Source organism: Anabrus simplex, chromosome 1, assembly GCF_040414725.1.
Source record: "Anabrus simplex isolate iqAnaSimp1 chromosome 1, ASM4041472v1, whole genome shotgun sequence".
NCBI lineage: Eukaryota > Metazoa > Arthropoda > Insecta > Orthoptera > Tettigoniidae > Anabrus > Anabrus simplex.
Window position 1 is genome coordinate 888126040 of NC_090265.1, and position 19827 is coordinate 888145866.

The 19827-nt window shown below is 38.4% G+C and overlaps 1 protein-coding gene across 1 annotated transcript in view; it reads right to left on the bottom strand.

Moving 5' to 3' along the window:
- Positions 1–19827, bottom strand: part of Cth (Cystathionine gamma-lyase) — a 664174-nt gene that overhangs the window by 405474 nt on the left and 238873 nt on the right. Inside the window, exon 7 of the mRNA XM_068225275.1 lies at positions 11748–11903. Coding sequence (XP_068081376.1) covers positions 11748–11903 — 156 coding nt within the window. The remainder of the gene's footprint in view (positions 1–11747; positions 11904–19827) is intronic.

The following is a 19827-nucleotide window of genomic DNA, read 5'->3' on the forward strand; positions in this document are numbered from 1 at the left end:
GACACGCGCGCAAGGCTAACAAGCCAGGCATCTACAGCACCGCCACGCCTACTCGTTACTTGTGAAGAATGAAGAGAGGGAGGTGATAATGCGATCTACGAATCAGATGCTTCGTTGTATTGAGATTTCGTATTGAGCTGCTACCAACAGTGAGGAGAGCCCGGGGATATATTATCTAACGGGAATACACAACCAGATCTACTTTATTATTTTTGGGACAGTGAGTGGTCGATTCGAGACATAGTTATTTTTCATACAATGTGTTGTCGCTTCGTCACAGTACGTAGCTGCTGTTACGTTGTCGGATCAGGGTGAGACGAAACAAGCTTAGGCTTGTGATATATTCAGTAATTATTCCGGACGAAGAACTACGTTTAGTTCAAGTTCACGGAATTTGGTACAAGTCTGTATTGTATCAGTAGAATAGCTAAGTTGGATTGAGATTTTCTGCTAAAATGGAAAAATTCATATCTCTGAATTTTCTCCTCCTACGATCAACGGTGATCAATTTTCATAAGTACAGGGCCAATGTGTAATTTAAAGACTAGGCAATTAGAGAGTGCTAGTCCAGATAGACCAAACCATATCACAGAAAAAGGAAGGATGTCCATGGAGCCAATTCTACAACGAGAAGAGGGGAACGCGTAACCGCGAAATCCAGATGACCTCAACGGAAGCTGTAATTGGTGAGCCTCAATTAGATTAAGCAAGAAACAGTTAATTTCAGTAACGTAAATTCTAAAATCCTTCCAAGCTTTAAGGAACTTTCCCGATTCATCTCATTTTTAATAATAAATTTATTTTATCTTATATTGCGTTAATTTTCTTTCTCAGGCGATACTTAATGGTTAATTATAAAATCCTAGCCCTGTGATTTAAGTATAAGTCTCAATGCTAGTAAATATAAATTTTGCTTTACAGTTTTGTTTAAAACTGTGACGCTGGCGCCCAAACATTACATATAGAAATAGGAAACCATTAAATGATGATTGATTCTATTTGCGTTGCAGTTTAAGGGCATCCTCATATAGTTTATATTTATATTCATGTGTCCCCAGGTATTAACTTTCGTCCCCTCAAATGTGAAGTTAGGAGAGTGAACAGTTACATAGTCCAACAATTAAACAGATTCTAAAAAAGAAACCCTCTCTGGTACTCTGTCCATTCTTTCAGGTAACAGTAAAAATTTGAATAACACTAGTAACTAGAAACAAACACTAGTGTTCATTACAATTCAAGATACATGATTAACGAGATATGGCAATGAATCAAAAAATAAAAAAGACATAGATTTCTGTAATTTATCATTAAAATACAAAAATAACTCATTTTTCCTTCTCTGAGGCCTGAATATTTTGTCTACTTACATCACACAGACACAGAAAAGTTTTAGGTGATGACAGGATACGTCAGGGCTAGGAATGGTAAGGTAAATGGGAAACCAGAGAAAACCATATTCGGAGTTGCCAACAGAGGGATTCGAACCTGTTATCATCTGAACGCAAGCTCACAGCTATATGACCCGAACTGCGTAGCTAACTTAGTCTCTGAAAGTTTACGGGTGAACATCCCCCAGCAAAAGTGCGCTGATGATAATTAAAATATATTTGACTTAATTATGGCTTATGGGGTAAAATAATTATCCGCATCAAATACTTTTAACAGTCTAGCTCCTTGGTTAATGGTCATTGTCAGGGCCGTTGGTTCAGCATCCCAGGTTCGATTTCTGGTGGAGTCGGGGATTTCAACAGAGTCCAGTTAAGGACTAGGAGTTTGTGTTAGTCCCTAAACACTCCCCTTCATACACACATCACCAGAGAAAGGTGTGCAGTGAATACATCGCTCCACATAAGGTTGGCATCAGGACATCCAGCTGTAAAGCAGGACGGTTTGCATGTATGATCACATTAAGGTGTGGGAAAAGCAATGGAAGAGGAAGAAGTGTTTTAACTACTTTTTGAACAGCTGTTCCCACGAAAACCGACTCCTGGGATAGGAGTGTCTGTTACCAATTTTGCAGTAACAAAGGTAGTTTTGTATGATGTGGTCCTTTGAACTGTGTAATGTCATTTGAAATTCTACAAACTTGAGAAATAACAATAAAGCAGGGTATTAGCCATACGGAACTCAAGTTGAGCCATGGCAGGATAGCCCAATTCTTGAAGAGAAACAGACACTCTCTTTGGTGGCGAATGCCCCTGTGTCAGAGAATGTCGAAAGATTACAAAGAAAAGCTTGTCTCGATTCTCAGATATCCATAGGAGAGCAGTTCAGAATTTGACAGCAGTGATGAGAATACAGTAGGCAAGTCTTGCGGATTACATGATGAGAGATGGTAATAGGTCTAACATCTTTCTTCTTTTTCAATGAAGTGAAATGGAAGCAGAAACAGCAGGGTAGGTATTCGGCTACGAATGGAATCCTACAAACTTTAATACCAGTCACTCTTCTCTTCTGCGGACACCAATGGTTCCATAGAAAAAAATCCATTACAAGAGGTGTCCAATGAAACAAGTTTGCAAAGATTAATCAAACATTTTAATGGCAAAGAACAACCATCTTAAATATGAGCATATATCTTGATTTTGATTAATCTAAATTATTTCTAACTAAATGTTTGCCTGGGAGATATTAAGTTATTTTACATTCTTTACAAACATGACTGCATTGGGAAGTATCCTTCAGCTGTGTGTGTACATTTAGCACAGTTTTTCCTTACTGCGACATTCTAGAAAAGGGAATAAATTCTGTTAAATTGTTCCATTGTTGTATCCCCATACTCACGATCCAGCGTGACAGATAAATTCTTCATCTGCTTAAGAATATCAACTTTCAGATTGTTTGGGGTTTTTCTTGTAACATACGCCCACTCGCTCACAGTTTCTTTGCTCAAACACACTTGAACCACTAATATGCCACAACGTTCACTTGTGTAGGAATGACTCATATTTTCCTTCCACTCACTTAAATTTCATTTTTAATTTTTCACATTTTGTTTGACTTTCCCCGCATTTGAATTTTTCAGGGAGCTTCCTCATTGAAAGTCCTCGTCCCTTGTTACTCAGGTTTACTGGGCACACAGTATTTCTGTCCCATCAACAGCCCACAAGTCTCTTCCTTTTCAAGTTTAACTGAACTACTAGACCTCAACCTTATCAGCGACAATCTGAGTTATGAACAGAATAACGAAAGCTAGGTTGGAAAATTCATTAGCATCTTGTGAGTAAACAGAGTCACTAACAGTATTCCCGGGCAACTAGAATTCTCAGAATGTACTCTAATTAGAACGTAAGACGACCATAACGAAAGGATTGGAAAGAGCCCTGTACAGAAGAATTAACTTGGCTACTACAGCATTTCTATGTACATTTCTTTCCCTCTTTTCCTTGGACTGGAAATATTAAAGAAATGCACAATGATTTTCTGTATGTCTGCAGAATGGTTTTAAAAGAAAGGATGACATAGCTGGGTGTAAAAATTGCCCTGGAACATGTAAAATGTCCGGAATTTCAGGTGTCTACTTAAATGAGGTTTATTTAACATGTGTCTTATGTAAAATAAAATAGGTTCCATTGAGAAATGTCCTTATAGGGACATATAGAGAGGTGTCCGTGTAATAAAGGTGTCCGTTAGGACAGGTTCTACTGTACCTTTATTAATAATCAATAAAATGTTACATAACATAATAAAATGCAATGTATTGTGCAAAATTATGGGGGGCTCTGTTACTTTTAAGAAAAGTAACTTAATTCTAATCAAGTTAGAAATACTAACTTCTTGCACATACGATATACCTAAATTCCCGCATATGCCTTACTGCCTAAGTTTTAAGCTAGGATTTTCAGAAAAAATTGTGAGATATACATGAGATATAAGTGCCACTGTAACTGTGCAACTCGTGATGGTTATTATATGAGGGGAAACAACTGGTGAAAGAAAGAGGCCAGAGAGATTCTGCCTGTGGGTGGAATAGCCAAGCACCTCCAATACAATCTTTTCTACTTCAGGTTATCTCTGAGTGATCAATTTGCCAGCCTCCATCACCATTCTCATCTCACAGGGGAGCTCTAGCCCAGAATGGGCCAAGGCTTGTTGAGAAGCAAACGACTTCATCGTACATTAGAGGCGGAAAACTATCGATAGTGCTATCGATAGTTATCGATAGCTACTACTATCGTCTCACATCGGTAGTCAGTTGCCTATTATCGATAGTCAACGATATTCCCTTCTCCCTTCTGGCTTATTTTTCGCGCTAACAGAAATCATACAGCTGTTTGAAGTTAGCTGGTAAGGAGTTTGTACCAATTCATAGGTTTGCATTTAAGTATATCGGTGTACCTATGACTTAACATTAGTTGAGTTGATGCCAATACGGGACTAAAAATGATACTTGTTAGTTGTCAGAGATTGTATTAGGCGAGAGAAGATAAGGCACATTTTAGGTCAAAGACTTCAAGAAACCAATTGCAAAGTCTCCTGCCATCTGTTGAGAATGCTGTAAAACATTTTTCCAAAGATATTACAATACCCTAGAATATGAGGGGCGATCGCAAAATGAACACTGCAACTCAACGAGAATTTTCTCGGGCGGTCGCGTTATGGGAAAGCGCATGCAGCCTGAGAATGTAGCCAAAAAATAATAGATAGGTAGTATTTAGTACTTACATAACAATATTAAATACACCTATTTAAAGCCAACCTGGACAAACTATGAAGTTTTTCTCTTATTATGTTACAATAATTGATAGTGTGAGAAGTAAAGTCATTTAGTGTAGGTTCGATAAATAGATTTAGCGACTGCGATATTAGTTATATTTAACTCAATGCCACATGTGAACTAAAGGTGAACAAGACGCTGCATGTGCAACCAAGGAAAATAATTTATGGAGTGATGAAAATCATGGAAAAAGAAGTCAAACAGGGACTCACTATACCACTGCAGTCAGCTCTAGTGAGAATTTCAGGCACGACGGGAGTGTTTAAGTGCTTTGTCAGTAAAATTAAGCTTGAAGGCATTGATGTTGAAAATAAGGGAGCTGGCTGTCATCACCATCATCATCATCATCATCATCATCATTTCTTCGCTCCAGCAAGCCGGGTGCGGTTGTGTACGAGCCTCCTCCAGTTTGTTCTATTTATCCACAGATGCTGCTCATATATGTGACACCAGTTCACACCTCTAATTTCTAGGTCCTTCATTATCTGTTTTTCCCAAACATCACGAGGTCTTCCTCTTGGTCTCTTCCCAGGAACATTGTGGTCAAAGTATGTTTCAGGAGTCCTGTGAGGTTTTCATTCTTTTCATGGGGTATAGTGCGCATTGGTATCACCCAAATATCACTATAAAATTTGTCACAAATGGAACATAATAATTGCTTTTACAAATATCAAGTGAAAAATCCCTGGCAAATTAAGAAATATTTTATTTTTGGAGAATATTATGTATACGTACTTTACCACTTTACAAGTACATTTGGTGTTGCGCTCACAGTGACACACGTATGTCTTTTGTCTTACACTTTCAACGATTTCGTGTGTGATATCTGTGTTCACTGAAGTTATTTGCTTTCATTCCATTGCTTCACTTGTCAAACATCATCCTTTCATGAATTGTATCGCGATATGCAATATTTAATAGGCGACAAAGTGGTATGGCCAATGTACATAAGAAAAATTCAGTGGATTACTGATTTATTGGTCCAGGGATCGAGCTACTTTTGTTCGAACAGAAATAGAAATATGTATTGTCCAGGGATCATGCTATTTTTCTGTTGACCTCCATTTTGCTGTTTGCACTGGCCGCTCTAGTCATATGGACAAAGATAATAAGAATCTACAGACATAGCACTCCCATTCCACGGTGCTAGCCTTTGGATATATGATTGAAGGTGCTAGCCCTGGACCTGAAGAAAGTAACAAAAGATGGCACCAGCAGCGCAGTACGTCATAAACCAGTCCTGTCTACAAGCCTTAAGTATGTTTTCATATTTCTCAAACAACGACGGTATTTCTTAATTTGCCAGGGATTTTTCACTTGATATGTGTAAAAGCAGTTATTATGTTCCATTTGTGACAAATTTTACAGTGATATTTGGGTGATACCAATGCGCATCGTACCCCTTTTCATGATACCATACCATTGCAATCTCCTCACTTCTAGAGCCTCCAGCAAGCTTCCTTCCAATCCAAGCTGTTGTCGGATATCCACATTCCTTATTTTATCCATTTTTGTTTTTTGTAGACAAGAACGGAGGAACTTCATTTCTGTTGCCAGTAAGTGTTGCTGCTTCCAGGCCAAACGTCAATACAGGTACTAGATATATTTTCTACAAGCTGATCTTGGAAACTAACGGAAATGTTTCATCCCAAAGTATTTGACGTACAGCGTGATAGAATTTGGAAGCTTTCTGTATTCTGTTACTAATCTCTTGATGTATGGTATTGTCTGATGACAGAACATTACCTAAATACTGGAAGTTGTCTACAATATCCATCTCATCATCTCCAATTCTTAGATGTACAGTTGGGAGTTTCTACTCATCACCAAGCCAACTGTGTTCGTTTTGCTGATTTTGAGACCTAAGTCTGTAAGAGCTTCATGCCAAAGATCTAGTCTAGTTTGTACTTCCACTTCTGTGTCACCCCATACCATTATATCATCAGCAAACACCAGGGCATTAGTTGTTGGATCCTTCATCTTAACCGCTTTTAAAACATCATCCATTATGATTATGAAGAGAAGGGGTGAAAGAAAACTTCCTTTCTGGACTCCACTCTTTGTTTCTAACCAACCTGACCTTCCATCATGGACCTGGACACAACACTTGGTTTCATCATAAAATCGTTGTACTCGTGCTATGATGTCATCCGGCACTTTCTTATTTCTCAAACATTTCCATATATGCCTGCGTGGTACATGGTCGTATGCTTTCTCGATGTACAGAAAAACAGTTATAAGTGTTTTACCTTTCTCCCAATACTTCTCATAGAGCATTCTGGTGGAAAAATGAGGTCTATAGCTGATCTGTGAGGTCTAAATCCATGTTGTTCCTCCTCAATTGTAGGTTCAACATATTTTCTAATCCTGCTCTCAAGGATGGATTCGTAGATTTTGAGGCCATGTGACAGCAGAGTTATACCTCTGTAGTTGGTACATTTTTCTATCACCTTTTTTCAACAATGGGATGATGACTCCTTGCTTCCATTCATTGGGTATTACATTCTCTTTCCAGATTCTATTTAGTACCCTGTACATCCACTGTTGTCCTACCTCTCCTAGTGCTTTCAATCAATCAATCAATCAATCAATCAATCAATACTGATCTGCATTTAGGGCAGTCGCCCAGGTGGCAGATTCCCTATTTGTTGTTTTCCTAGCCTTTTCCTAAATTATTTCAAAGAAATTGGAAATTTATTGAACATCTCTCTTGGTAAGTTATTCCAATCCCTAACTCCCCTTCCTATAAATGAATATTTGCCCCAGTTTGTCCTCTTCTTTCCTACTTTTATAAACGCCATTCAAACTTATTCGTCTACTAATGTCATTCCACGCCATCTCTCCGCTGACAGCCCGGAACATACCACTTAGTCGAGCAGCTTTTCTTCTTTCTCTCAATTCTTCCCAACCCAAACATTGCAACATTTTTGTAACGCTACTCTTTTGTCGGAAATCGCCCAGAACAAATCGAGCTGCTTTTCTTTGGATTTTTTCCAGTTCTTGAATAACGTAATCCTGGTGAGGGTCCCATACACTGGAACCATACTCTAGTTGGGGTTTTACCAGAGACTTATATGCCCTCTCCTTTACATCCTTTGATCATCTCATCACTTAATTCATCTGATCCAGTTGATGTGTTGTTTTTTAGCTTAGATATTGCTGTCTCTACCTCTAACTATGTTAGGCTAGTGGTATCTGTGCTACTAAAAATCATAAGGTTCGTCATCTAATGGAGTTACATTTTCGTAACAGTTCAGCAAAGTTTCAAAGTGACTTTGGAACTCCTGTAATATTTTGGTCTTATCCATAGTCACCTCACCATTAGGAAGTTCTACAGATTGCATAGATTCATTTTGAGTTCTTCTATTCTTAACAATACTGTATAACAGTTTTTTTTAATTTCCATCCTGCGTTATTTTGGTAGCCAGATCTTCCTTGCATTTCTGCTTTTCAGCTACAACCAACTGTTTTACCTGTATTTTTTTCTTTCTGTAAAGTGACAGCTTCCTCTCTATTTCATGTTGATCTCCCCACGTTCTTGTTTGCTAGGGATCTCCTTGCGCGGTTTCTGTCATTGATAGTCTTTTTAATATCATCATTCCAACAGGCAGTTACTTTAGGTTTTCTTATTTGACTCTGTCGTCCACATACATTTTCTGCTGTACCAACCACAACCTTCTTTAGAGTATCCCATTCTTCATCTACCAATTTCAGTTCTTCTCTCGGCAACAACCTGCGGACACCTTCCATGAATTCTTCCTTTACACTTGACTAGGTTAGTTGCCAAGTTTTTATTTTTGGGACTATCTTGTTACAGACTTTGGGAGGTCTTTCCTCTGCAATAACTGCAACCAACAGTCTATGGTCTCCACCAAGGTCTTCACTTGGAATGACCTTAACATCATTGACATTTTCCATACATTTCGTTCTATCAGAATATAATCTATTACCTACTGTACCTATTTTATCATCCCAGCTATATCACGTGATATTATGGGAGTCCCTTTTCTTGAACCAAGTGTTACTCACTATCAGGTTGTTTCTCACGCATAGATCTAGCAAATATTGTCCCTCTTCATTTCTGTTTCCGATTCCATGAGGGCCCAGTATGGATTCATATCCTGTTCTTGTGAGCCAACTTGTGAATTAAAATCAACCATTACAATTAGATTGTCATACTTAGTGTGTTCTTCAAAGTTGTTAAGGAAGTTGGCCTCTTCCTCTTTTGAGCATCCTACCTGTGGAGCATAGACTTGGATCACATTGTACTTTTCCCTCCTAAGTTCACAGATAACTTAATTATCCTTTCACTAACAAACTCAACTTCACTACAAGCATCTATGTCTTTATGTATTAAAAGTACTACTCCATTCTTAGACTTTACTTCATTTACAGACCTGTAGAGACTATAATCCAATCTGATATTCATTTTCCAAGTTTTCTTCCACTTTGTTTCACTCAGATCCATGATCTGGAGTTTCCTTCTTTCCATGAGATTGACCAGCTCTTCAGTTTTGTTTGTCAATGTCAGGATATTTAATGTTCCCTCTCTGATACTTTGTCCTCGTTTGGTTTGGGTAGCTGGTGTAACATCGGGCTGTAAACCGTCATTCGCACCAAAATAATGTCGTCGTCGTAAATTCCTACATCCGAGACTCGTATTATTCTTGAAAGCAACTTCTTCAGTAATCCCTCTGTTGACCTGCTGAGCCTAACACAGACGGACATTTTCTTTCAGGGTTTTCTCCCTTAGCCTCTGGTGTCCAGTCACCTCAACTTACAAGGCAACAGGTTGTATTCATATTAATCTCTGAATACAGGTTTGCCTCTTCCGCCATCTCCACCGTACCGGAGTCCACCTTCTCCGCTGTAGAAGTCGTTGAGTTCTTCACTCGTAACCCTGAGCTGGGAACCTTACCAGATGTTCCACACCGGGTCAGTGTGCTCTGGGACTCACATAGGCAGGGGCGCCACTCCCTAGGTAGGACTCCCTCTGAACAGGGACCCTACCTGCTACTTGTTCTTGTTGTTTAGTATATGTATATACTTTTTAAAACTTGTTACGTTCAGAGTTTCAAACAAGTTGCACACAATTTTTCTCTTGGTTTGGTTATTCACATTTTATGCTAGATTTTCTCTCCCACGCCATGAACCATTAACTAATGCCAGGCTGTGTTACAACAAGGTCAATACTTGACCAGATTGAATGTAATTTTGATGAAGAAGAAATCTGATTCCGTATTAATTTGCGTGTATTAAGTAGTGTTTTGTTACAAATATTATTTATTGTTTATTCATTCATTAAGGAAGTGATCTTTGTTATTAAAATATTCCAAATTACATCCAATCACCCTAACTCGTCTTCCGTTATAACACAGCCATGACACAAGTACAAGCAGTCATGTATGGTGGGGAACAGTGGTGAACAGACGCAAGTAAAGTACTTGACAGAAAATGCGGACACGCTATGCGAGGCAAGATAGCAGCCAGCTGTGAGCAATGACGTGTACCGACTTGCTGAAAACTTAACTGATGTTTTCAGACGAATGCAGAGGTACCAGGGCCCTTCTCTAAATACATACATTATAACTTAACAGCAGAGATTTAAGCTATTCAGTAAAATAAAATGTGCTTCCTATTATGCTATACTGAATATAAATAATGCATATATTTTCAAACATGTACAATATTTTATCAGAAAAGCAAATATTCACACTCAACTTTCTGAAAAATACCTCCAAATTCCTCTAGATGAGGAAATCTTTGATCCTAAGCTTGATTCACAGGAAGATGACATCATATGGAGAAAACGTACCTCACAAAGAAATTGATATTTTCGGATTTTGAGTTTTCATTTATTGAAATTCATCATCATTTACCCTACTCAAGTTGGTGGCAAATATTCCTCCTTTCCATTTTATTCTGCCAACGGCCGTGGACGTGTTGAAACACTGGATCCCGTGAGATCTCCGAAGTTAAGCAACATTGGGCGTGGACAAGAGTTGGATGGGTTGCCACGCGCTGTTGGTGAGGGTAAGGGAATGGAGGAGCGGAAAGGAACTGGCCACCCTACCGCACGTAAACTCCGGCTCAGGAACCCCTCTGCGGAGGTTCGGGCCTGCCTTCGGGCAGAATAACCCCCTTCCATTTCATTGTAATTCTCCATTTCACTTCATTGATTTTTTCCTATTGCCGTTTCATAGTTTAACTTTGGCCTTTCCATTCATATGTTTAATCTACTACAATCCATAGCTGGGTGTCAGTTGTTTTGTTAGTTAAATTCTACAGTTATTCTTGAAATGAAAGGTGTATTCATTTTTTTAAATCTGTAACTTTTCTCAAAACATGTTTTTGTAAGTGTGCCAACGGTTAATAGTTAATAAACAATTTACTGTTCAGGACAAACCAGAGATAAGACTTGCTCACAGAAGAATGAAGATAAGATTAATGGCAGCACTTTTTGTAAGAATTAACATTTTATCAATGTAATTTACTTAAATACGTAGAATATACGCAGTACAAATTCTTTATAATTTTCAATTTAGTAAAAAGGACTACTACTGTTGGCATAAACAAGGGTTTCAATTTGGTCTATTATGAATATTTACTACATTAACACCAATAAACTGCAAAAGATTTAGCGGGTAACTAAATTGAAGCCCAGTATGACTGATCAGTAATCATTTCCCTAAACTAAGGCACTAAAAATTACAGAAAAAATATTTTGTAAACTATGACCAGTTCAGTCATCTAGGATTTTTCTATTTTTAATGTACATTCATCTCACAACTCCATTCATTGCACGCAATTTATCTTACCTTTCCCAAAGGATATTTATAGCCCTTGAAATGTATTTTTAAAATCTGCTTCATTATCATCATATAAGGAACAATATCAACTGTTAAGAGCATAGCCATAAAGTACATCATCTCAAAAATGCCCAACGTTCCAAAACCTTTCCAATTATGGAACAATGTTACTGTAACTACTATACTATTAAAATATTATAACTATAATTATAGGGATTCACCTTGTGCTGAGCTGGAGCCTGCTGTTTGAAAGTAGTCGACAGGATGATGGGTGGTACCATACACCACGATGACCACCGTTCTGGATCCTGCCCAGCATGGATCGCCTTTGTGGCAAATCCAGGTTCCTGGACCAAATATCCCTCTCCAGACATTTTCTGAAACAAAAAAGTAATTCCTGAATCCAGGAAAATTGGCTTTACGTATTATGGTTGTTGCTGCTGCTGCTTTATGCATCATACTTCATGTGAGTCAGGGCCGTCTAATAACCAGTATGGTTAACCTCTCTGTACTGAAGGGGGGTTCAGCAAACCGTTGAAATTTAGTTTTATGCATCCCGTCACATTTACTACAATTCTAAAATATGTACATTGGTCCCTCTCCCTAAACCATGGCAATATAAAGAGATGCGTGATTATGGGCTAAGAACCAACAGGAATCGTGAGTGCCACTATTAATTCATTGTGAGTACCCCGAATGAACCTGTTAAGCGAGCACAGATACAAAGAATACGTGCATTACAACAGGTGGTGCACACACAGACCAGGATATTGTAAAGACTGGAAACTGCACACTGCATGTCAAGCGCTGCAATAGCTCACTTGGCAGAGGCACGGTGGGAGTTGTAATAGTGGACATTGCTCGAAGGTTTGAATTCCATGCAAGATTCTTCTTCTTATTTTTTCAGCCAATTGCATGGAATGTGGTGATGTTGCATACTCGATAGCTTCCACAGGCGGATTTATTTATCTCTTTAATCCGTTTACCGTCCAGGGTTGGTTTTTCCCTCGGACTCAGCGAGGAATCCCACTCTACCGCCTCAACGGCCCGTCCTGGAGCATGAGACATTTGGTCGGCGATACGACTGGGGCAGAGGACCAGTACCTCGTCCAGGTAGCCTTATCTGCTATGTAGAACGGGGGCCTTGTGGGGGATGGGAAGATTGAAAGGGATAAACAAGGAAGTGTGAAGGAAGCAGCCGTGGCCATAAGTTGGTACCTTCCATGCAGTTGTCTAGAGAAGAAGTGGGAAACCACAGAAACCACTTCAAGGATTGCTGATGCGGGAATCTAAACACGTTTACTCAGTAGACCTCCCAAGACTGAGTGGACTCCGTTCCAATCCTCGTACCACTTTTCAAATTTCGTGGCAGAGCCTCTGGAGATGGTAGCTAAACACGCTAACCACTATATCACAGAGGCGGATCTCATTTGTTTATTTGGCCCTGTAATGGGCTATATGGGTCCACACTTACCCACGCCTGGATAGTACTAACTTAAGGCCACGGCTACTTCCTTCGCAGTTTCTTGCCTAACTGTCTAAATGAAATAGAATCAGATCTTCAGGAAATGAACATCAACCAGGAAAATGTGAAGAACCGATCTGCTTTCAGAACACTGATTAATAATTATTGTTTCGGGGAGCCAAAAGTTGAACTAATAAAACCTGGACAGAAGAACATAAGAAAAATTTCAGTGAGAGGATGAAGAGATTTTGGGAAGAGAAGAAAGCAAAATCATCAGCTAAATAAGTTCAAGCTTGCTCCTCTAGGGCATAACGATGTGGAAAATAATAATAATAATAATGTATTTGGCTTTACGCCCCACTAACTACTTTTACAGTTTTCAGAGACACCACTACTCAAAAGGACAAAATCAGGAATGAAATAGACAAGAAGGTGGCCAGCATTAGATCCCTATTACCAGTCTAATAAAGAGGTGTAGACATCTTGTTGCTTGTTGTTTTAAGGTGCCTAACATCGAAGGTCATCGTCCCGGTGTAAACATCAAATCAAATCAAATCAAAATCAAATCAAAATCTCTTTATTTGCAAATGAGGTGTCTACCTCGGTGGCAAATGGTACACTAAAATACATTATTGTCAAGCACTAAATTTTAAATTAACAAGAGACGAAGAAAATTTTCCTAGAATACAATATTATACAATTTACGCTAATAATCATCCTTAATAAATTTATATTGTTTACAAAATTCTACTTATATAATATCTTACAAACATAGACAACTCATATACAGTATGTGAAATTACTTCTAATAATAATATACAACTGGTATAAGATTAAAATTAACATTGAATTTATTTACATATTTATATTTTACCCATTTTGGAACCTAAGTAGCATAACGACCTGCTGCGTCTTAACCAGAGCCCCTTTTGCCACCACTTTTCAGAGTTCCTGAAGGGCCTTCACAGCTACCGTAGCGGTCCCAGGGCCCTCGAAGTCCCCACTGTACTTCACCCCTACAGGCAGTCCCCTACTTGGGCTGTCCAAACACCGTAGACAAGGGGATGGAATTAATTTAATCACACACATTTTTTATTTACAATATCCTGCACTGGTCGAATGCCCTCTAACATTTCATTTATTTATTTTCTCTGTTGTTGTTTATTCTTTTCTTGAATATCTGTACAGATTTTGGAAAAGGATCAAACACTACCCCTGGTAAACTGTTCCATTTCTTTGGATTAACTCAAGTTCCCAATCCAGTGGTATAGGTACATTATGAGAATGAAGAGCAAGGGATCTGCCAGAAATTATTTCGACATTACTGTCGACGGAAAAAGACCAAGGGGAATGCCAAGTAAATGCTGGATAGACACAGTGAAATCAGATGTGGAGGAAAGGGGTCTCAAATGGAAAGAGTTGTGATAGGGCACTTTCTTGTGGGATGCCTCTCTTTGTCTCAAACCATTTTTATCTTCCATTGCCAATCTAAACACAGCTGCAGCAATTCTGGAATAGCATCTTTACTTTGCCAGTCAGGTACTGTGGCACCTTGAGGTCTTCCAGGCATTCCCAGATCTTGTTCCGAGGGACAATGTCATAGGCATTTTCAATGTCCAAAAGCGTAATCACAAGATTCTTTCCATGTGCCCAGTACTTTTCTGTAAGCATTTTTACGGCAAAAATAATACTTCGATCTTTCTTGAAACCGTGTTATTCTTCCTGATGCAAAGGTTCCACTATCTTCTTAATTTTCATTTCAGTGCTCTTTTCGAACAGCTTCAGGGTGTGTTACAACAACATTATGTCCCTATAGTTTCCACATTTCCGTCTGTTGCCCTTTTTAAACAGTAGGATGATGATTCCTTTTCTCCAATCTTCTGGGATTTTGTTTTCTTCCCAGACGTCTGAGAGCACTCTATACAGTCAATTTAAGCCTGGTAACCGAGCTGCCTTTATCATATTTGAGGCATGATCATCAAAGCCTGAGGACTTCCCATTTTGCAAGTTGTTTAGTCCTGTTTCGACTTCAAGCCCTGTTAATGGGGGTTAGTTTTTCTGCATTTCAGTTATTATACAGGTGTTGGTGATGGTGGTGGTGTACGTCTCCATTTAACAACATGCTGAATTACGTTTTCATCTCTAATCCCTTCCTCTGTTCTTATTGAAATACCGCCAGTTGTTTACAGCGCAAGGATGTTTCCATCTTCACTCGTTTTACTAGCTTCCTACTTCCTTGGCAGTCTTCCTCTATCCTGGTAGTAAAGTCGTCCCAGCTCTTTCTCTTGGCCTCTTGAATTGGTCGTTTTACAGCAAACTTCTTGGTCCGATATTCCTGTGTTCGCTCTTCAATTTCTACCTCGTTTCTTCTCTCGCCCATTTCTTGTTTTATTTGATTTAATTTTATTTTCAGAATGTTTCTTTCCTTTACTGCTGTTTTCACCTGGTCATTCCACCAAGGCGTTTCCTTCTGCATCAGTTTTGTGCTTGTTTTCCCACAGATTTCCTCAGCTTCCTTTACAAGAGTTTCTTTGAGCACGGTCCATTCTTCTTATTCTACCCCTCTGATCTCAGTTAACCTTACTTGGTATTTATCTTTCTTCTTTAAGTCCTTCAACAACCAGCCCTTGGCATTTCATGCACTTAGCATTGGGGATATGGACAACTTTAAAATCAGGTATTAATAGTTGACGGTCAATATCTAGACACACACTGGGTATGACTCTGACATCACTAACATACCGACCAGCTATGCCATCAGTGATAATGTAGTCTATCATGGTCTAGAGAATCCCAACTATATCTTGTTATTTTATGACTCCCCTTCTGGTAACATGTGTTTTGTCTGGTTAAGTTGTTTCTCATGCAGAAATCAATGAAATTGTCTCGGAGTTTCTGTTCCCAAAGCCACGAGGTCCAATGATATTTTCACAACCTTCTCTCTCTTTACCAACTCGGGCATTTAGATCACCCATAATGATGGAGTTCTCCTCCGTTAATTGTTTTTCGAGTTCCGTATGGAATTCTTCCTTCTCATCTGTAGTACATCCTGTTTGAGGTGCATATACTTGAAATAAATTGTGATCTTGTAATCTCATCTGAATGACCCTATCATTCACATAGGTGAGATCTGTCTGTACATCTAAATATTTGAAGGACGAGAAACTCAATTTTTGGATTAACTCAAGTTCCCAATCCAATATAACATATCTCCTTTTCCTTTTCTCAGATATTTCTTTCCACAGCCATTCCACTTGACTTACTCAGCCCCATTACCTCAAGCTTGAAGGTCTACGAGTTGTTCACATTTGTTAAAGAGAGAGAGGATGTTGAGGTTTCCAATTCTGACCTGTTGCTTGGGTAATGTCTTGTCTCCTCCTGAACCTCCGATGATCTTTGGGTTGTTGGCCGTCATAATTTTGTGAGCTGCTTGAAGAGTTGTCATGTCTGGTAATTTAAAACTTTTACCTCCGTGGGTTGTTTTAGTTTTAAAAGCAACATTAATTTACCTCGGTGCAGTTTGCTTGCTAAGCCTAACACTGCAGAGGATTTTCTGTCACGGTTATCTTCCTTAGCATTTAGCTGTCCCCTGCCACAAGGCAGCAGCACTTTGATGAATTTGTGTGTCATTTCTTACACAAAGACTTCATAAGGCCTCCTCAGGAAGAACTCTTCCACCCTTAGCCGTTGGTTCTCCCATAGTTTGACAGGTTTGGTACTGGCCGCCTGACCCTCAGTCAGACAGTCGCAGGTAGTACAGACTACTGACACATACGGTAGCAGGATTGCTCCTGACTTGAGCGACTATTTCTGAACCACCTAAATAAGCAGCATCATTCAATTAAATTCACTATGGAGACAAGAGTCTGATGGATGCTTTCCTTTCTTGGATGTTCTACTGAGAAACTGGATGAATCCTTAAGATATTCCATCTATCATAAGCCTACCCACACAAATTGCTATCTCTATGCAGATTCTCACCACCATCAAGCACAAAAACAGGGCATTCCCACAATACTCTCCACAAGTGTGACACGATTTTGTAAGCCATCAAATATCCAGAAGGAGATGAACACATTCAACGTGACGTTGAAGGGTAATGGTTACAACGCTGTACAGACTCATAGAGCCCTGCACCCCAAAAGGACGAATAAGCAAAGCTCAAAGAAAGAAGAAGTGAAGGGAACAGCCTACCTGCCTTACATTCCCAATACCACAAATCAAATTGCCAAGATCCTCCACAAGCATAATATAAAAACAGTGTTTGGCACCGTCACTAAATTTGCTCACAGTTTAGGTAAAAGAAAGGACAAATTGTTCCCACTGTTGCACACTGGGGTGTACAAAATTCCCTCTACTTGCTGCAAGGTATGCATTGGCCAAACATGCCAGTCCATTGGTAATTGTATCAAGAAACACTAATGAAATATCCGTCTCAACCAGCCAGACGAGAGCAATAGCTGAACACGCCATATTGTCGGGTCAAGATGTCGTGTCCCAAGAGGTTTGAGCTCTTACCCACACTAAACACTACAGGTCTAGGATTATAAGGGAAGCTGTGGAAATCCATATCCTAACAATTTCAACAGGGACACTGGCTATCGATTAAAGAATACGTGGGTGCCAGCCACTAAAGATTGTTATTTCATTTCAGTGTTTTCCAAATTCATACATTTCTCATCATCAGATGGTTCATTCCAGGCCCTGTGTTAAGTGTCATACTTTCATAACATGTGCCCACCTATCATGTCCCCCTCCCGAACGACACACACTCATTATGCTCTGTTTTCTACACACTTCCTTTCTATTCCTCAGCTCTGTTCTGTTACTCACACTGCACTACGGTGTAACAAGAAACTGTTTAATTGGAGCTTAAATGGTGTTTTCAGCTCACACTTGGAATGCTAGCGAAAAGTGAGCCATCTGGTGACGAATGAGAGTACCACTTACAATTGACCAATGGTAAAGCAGTCTTAAATTCAAACTTCATTATTGGTTATCTGAAATGTAAAAGGTAATGGGGTTTAAAATATAATAAATAAAATATAGGACAGTGAAGATTTGACCAGTTAAAATATATGGGTCTTCAGCAAGTCGAGCACCATTTCATGTTAGGATAATAACAATAGATACTATAGATCCAAATAGAATTTGGTTAATTGGATAAAATTGAATTCCTCGGAATTTATTGTTTGCAGAGAAAGGAAGGATAAGAAGGATGGCAATATGTATTACTAATGCAATAGCACCTCCTAGTTTATTAGGAATAGATCGTTGAATTGCATAAGCAAAAAGGAAATATAATTCGGGTTGAATGTGGACAGGAGTAACTAAAGGATTAGTGGGTGTAAAATTATCAGGATCTCCTAGTATATATGGTTCAAGTAAGGTTAATAATAATAAAATAGCTACTATAATAATAAATCCAAAAATGTCCTTGAAGGAGAAATAAGTGTGAAATGGGATTTTATTTGAATTTCTATTTTGGCCTAAAGGGTTATTTGATCCTGTTTGATGTAAGAATAAAAGGTGAATTATAACTATTATGGCTACAATAAATGGTAGAACGAAGTGGAAGGTAAGGAATCAGGTAAGAGTAGCATTATCAACAGCGAATCCTCCTCAAACTCATTGTAATAGATCAATACCTAAATAGGGAACTGCTGATAAGAGATTTGTACTTACTCTTGCCCCTCAGAAAGATATTTGTCGTCCAGGTAGAACATATCCTATATTACTACGAATAGAATTACGACACCTGTGGATCAAGTGTGTATATAATCATATGAACCACAATATATCCCACAGCCTACATGAAGGTAAAGACAGATAAAGAAGAAGGATGCGCCATTGGCATGTAAGGTGCGTAATAATCAACCGTAATTTACATCACGGCAAATGTGAGCTACACTACAGAAAGCTAGGTCTACATTTGCAGTAGAGTGCATGGCTAAGAAAAGGCCAGTGGCAATTTGGATTATTAGACATAAACCGAGAAGGGAACCAAAATTTCATCAAGCAGAGATATTGGAAGGTGCTGGAAGATCTACTAGAGCCTTATTGGCAATTTTTAATAAAGGGTGTGATACTCGTATAGGTTTGGTCATTAAAATTTTTGCCGTAGAGGACCTTGGAAGATATTTGTAATTTTTACAATTACAATTGAAGTGAGAAATAAGTAATTTACTAATATTAAAGTGATTAAGTGATTAGGTTTGTTATAAAGTTTAATGGAATGAGGGGTGGCTTCTGTGTTTAAGAAACTAGGCATTAGATCAGTGTATATAAAATCCATATTTTTGATGAGTATATTTGTAAAATATGAATCTCTTATTGCTGAGATTATTAGGAAAAAAGCGATTGATAATACAATGATGACAAGACTTTTTATGGAAGTACAAAATGTTAATTAGAAGTTAAACTGGTAATGTAAATAAAAAGAACTAATATTCCGCCTAAAATATTAAAAATAGGATATAGCAAAATTAAAAAGAAGATGATACTATTCTGATGATTATAGAAATAATACATGTTTGTACAATGGTAATAAGGGTTATTGCAATAGGATGATTGGCTTGGATAAAAATTAAACTATTAAGGAGGTTAATACAAGAATTCTCAGATTTATGATTCAGAGGGTATTTTAGTGCAAAAATATTAATTTTGGGGATTAGTGAGAAATAGTTTCTTTCCTCTGAGTTTTAGAAGAGATATCTTAATATTGGTTTACAAGACCAGTGTTTTTATTAAACTACTAAAACATTGGTAATAAGTATAAGTTGAGTTATCTTAATTTTAGTGTTTTTAATAGGAGTGTGAACTTTTCTTCTAAACGT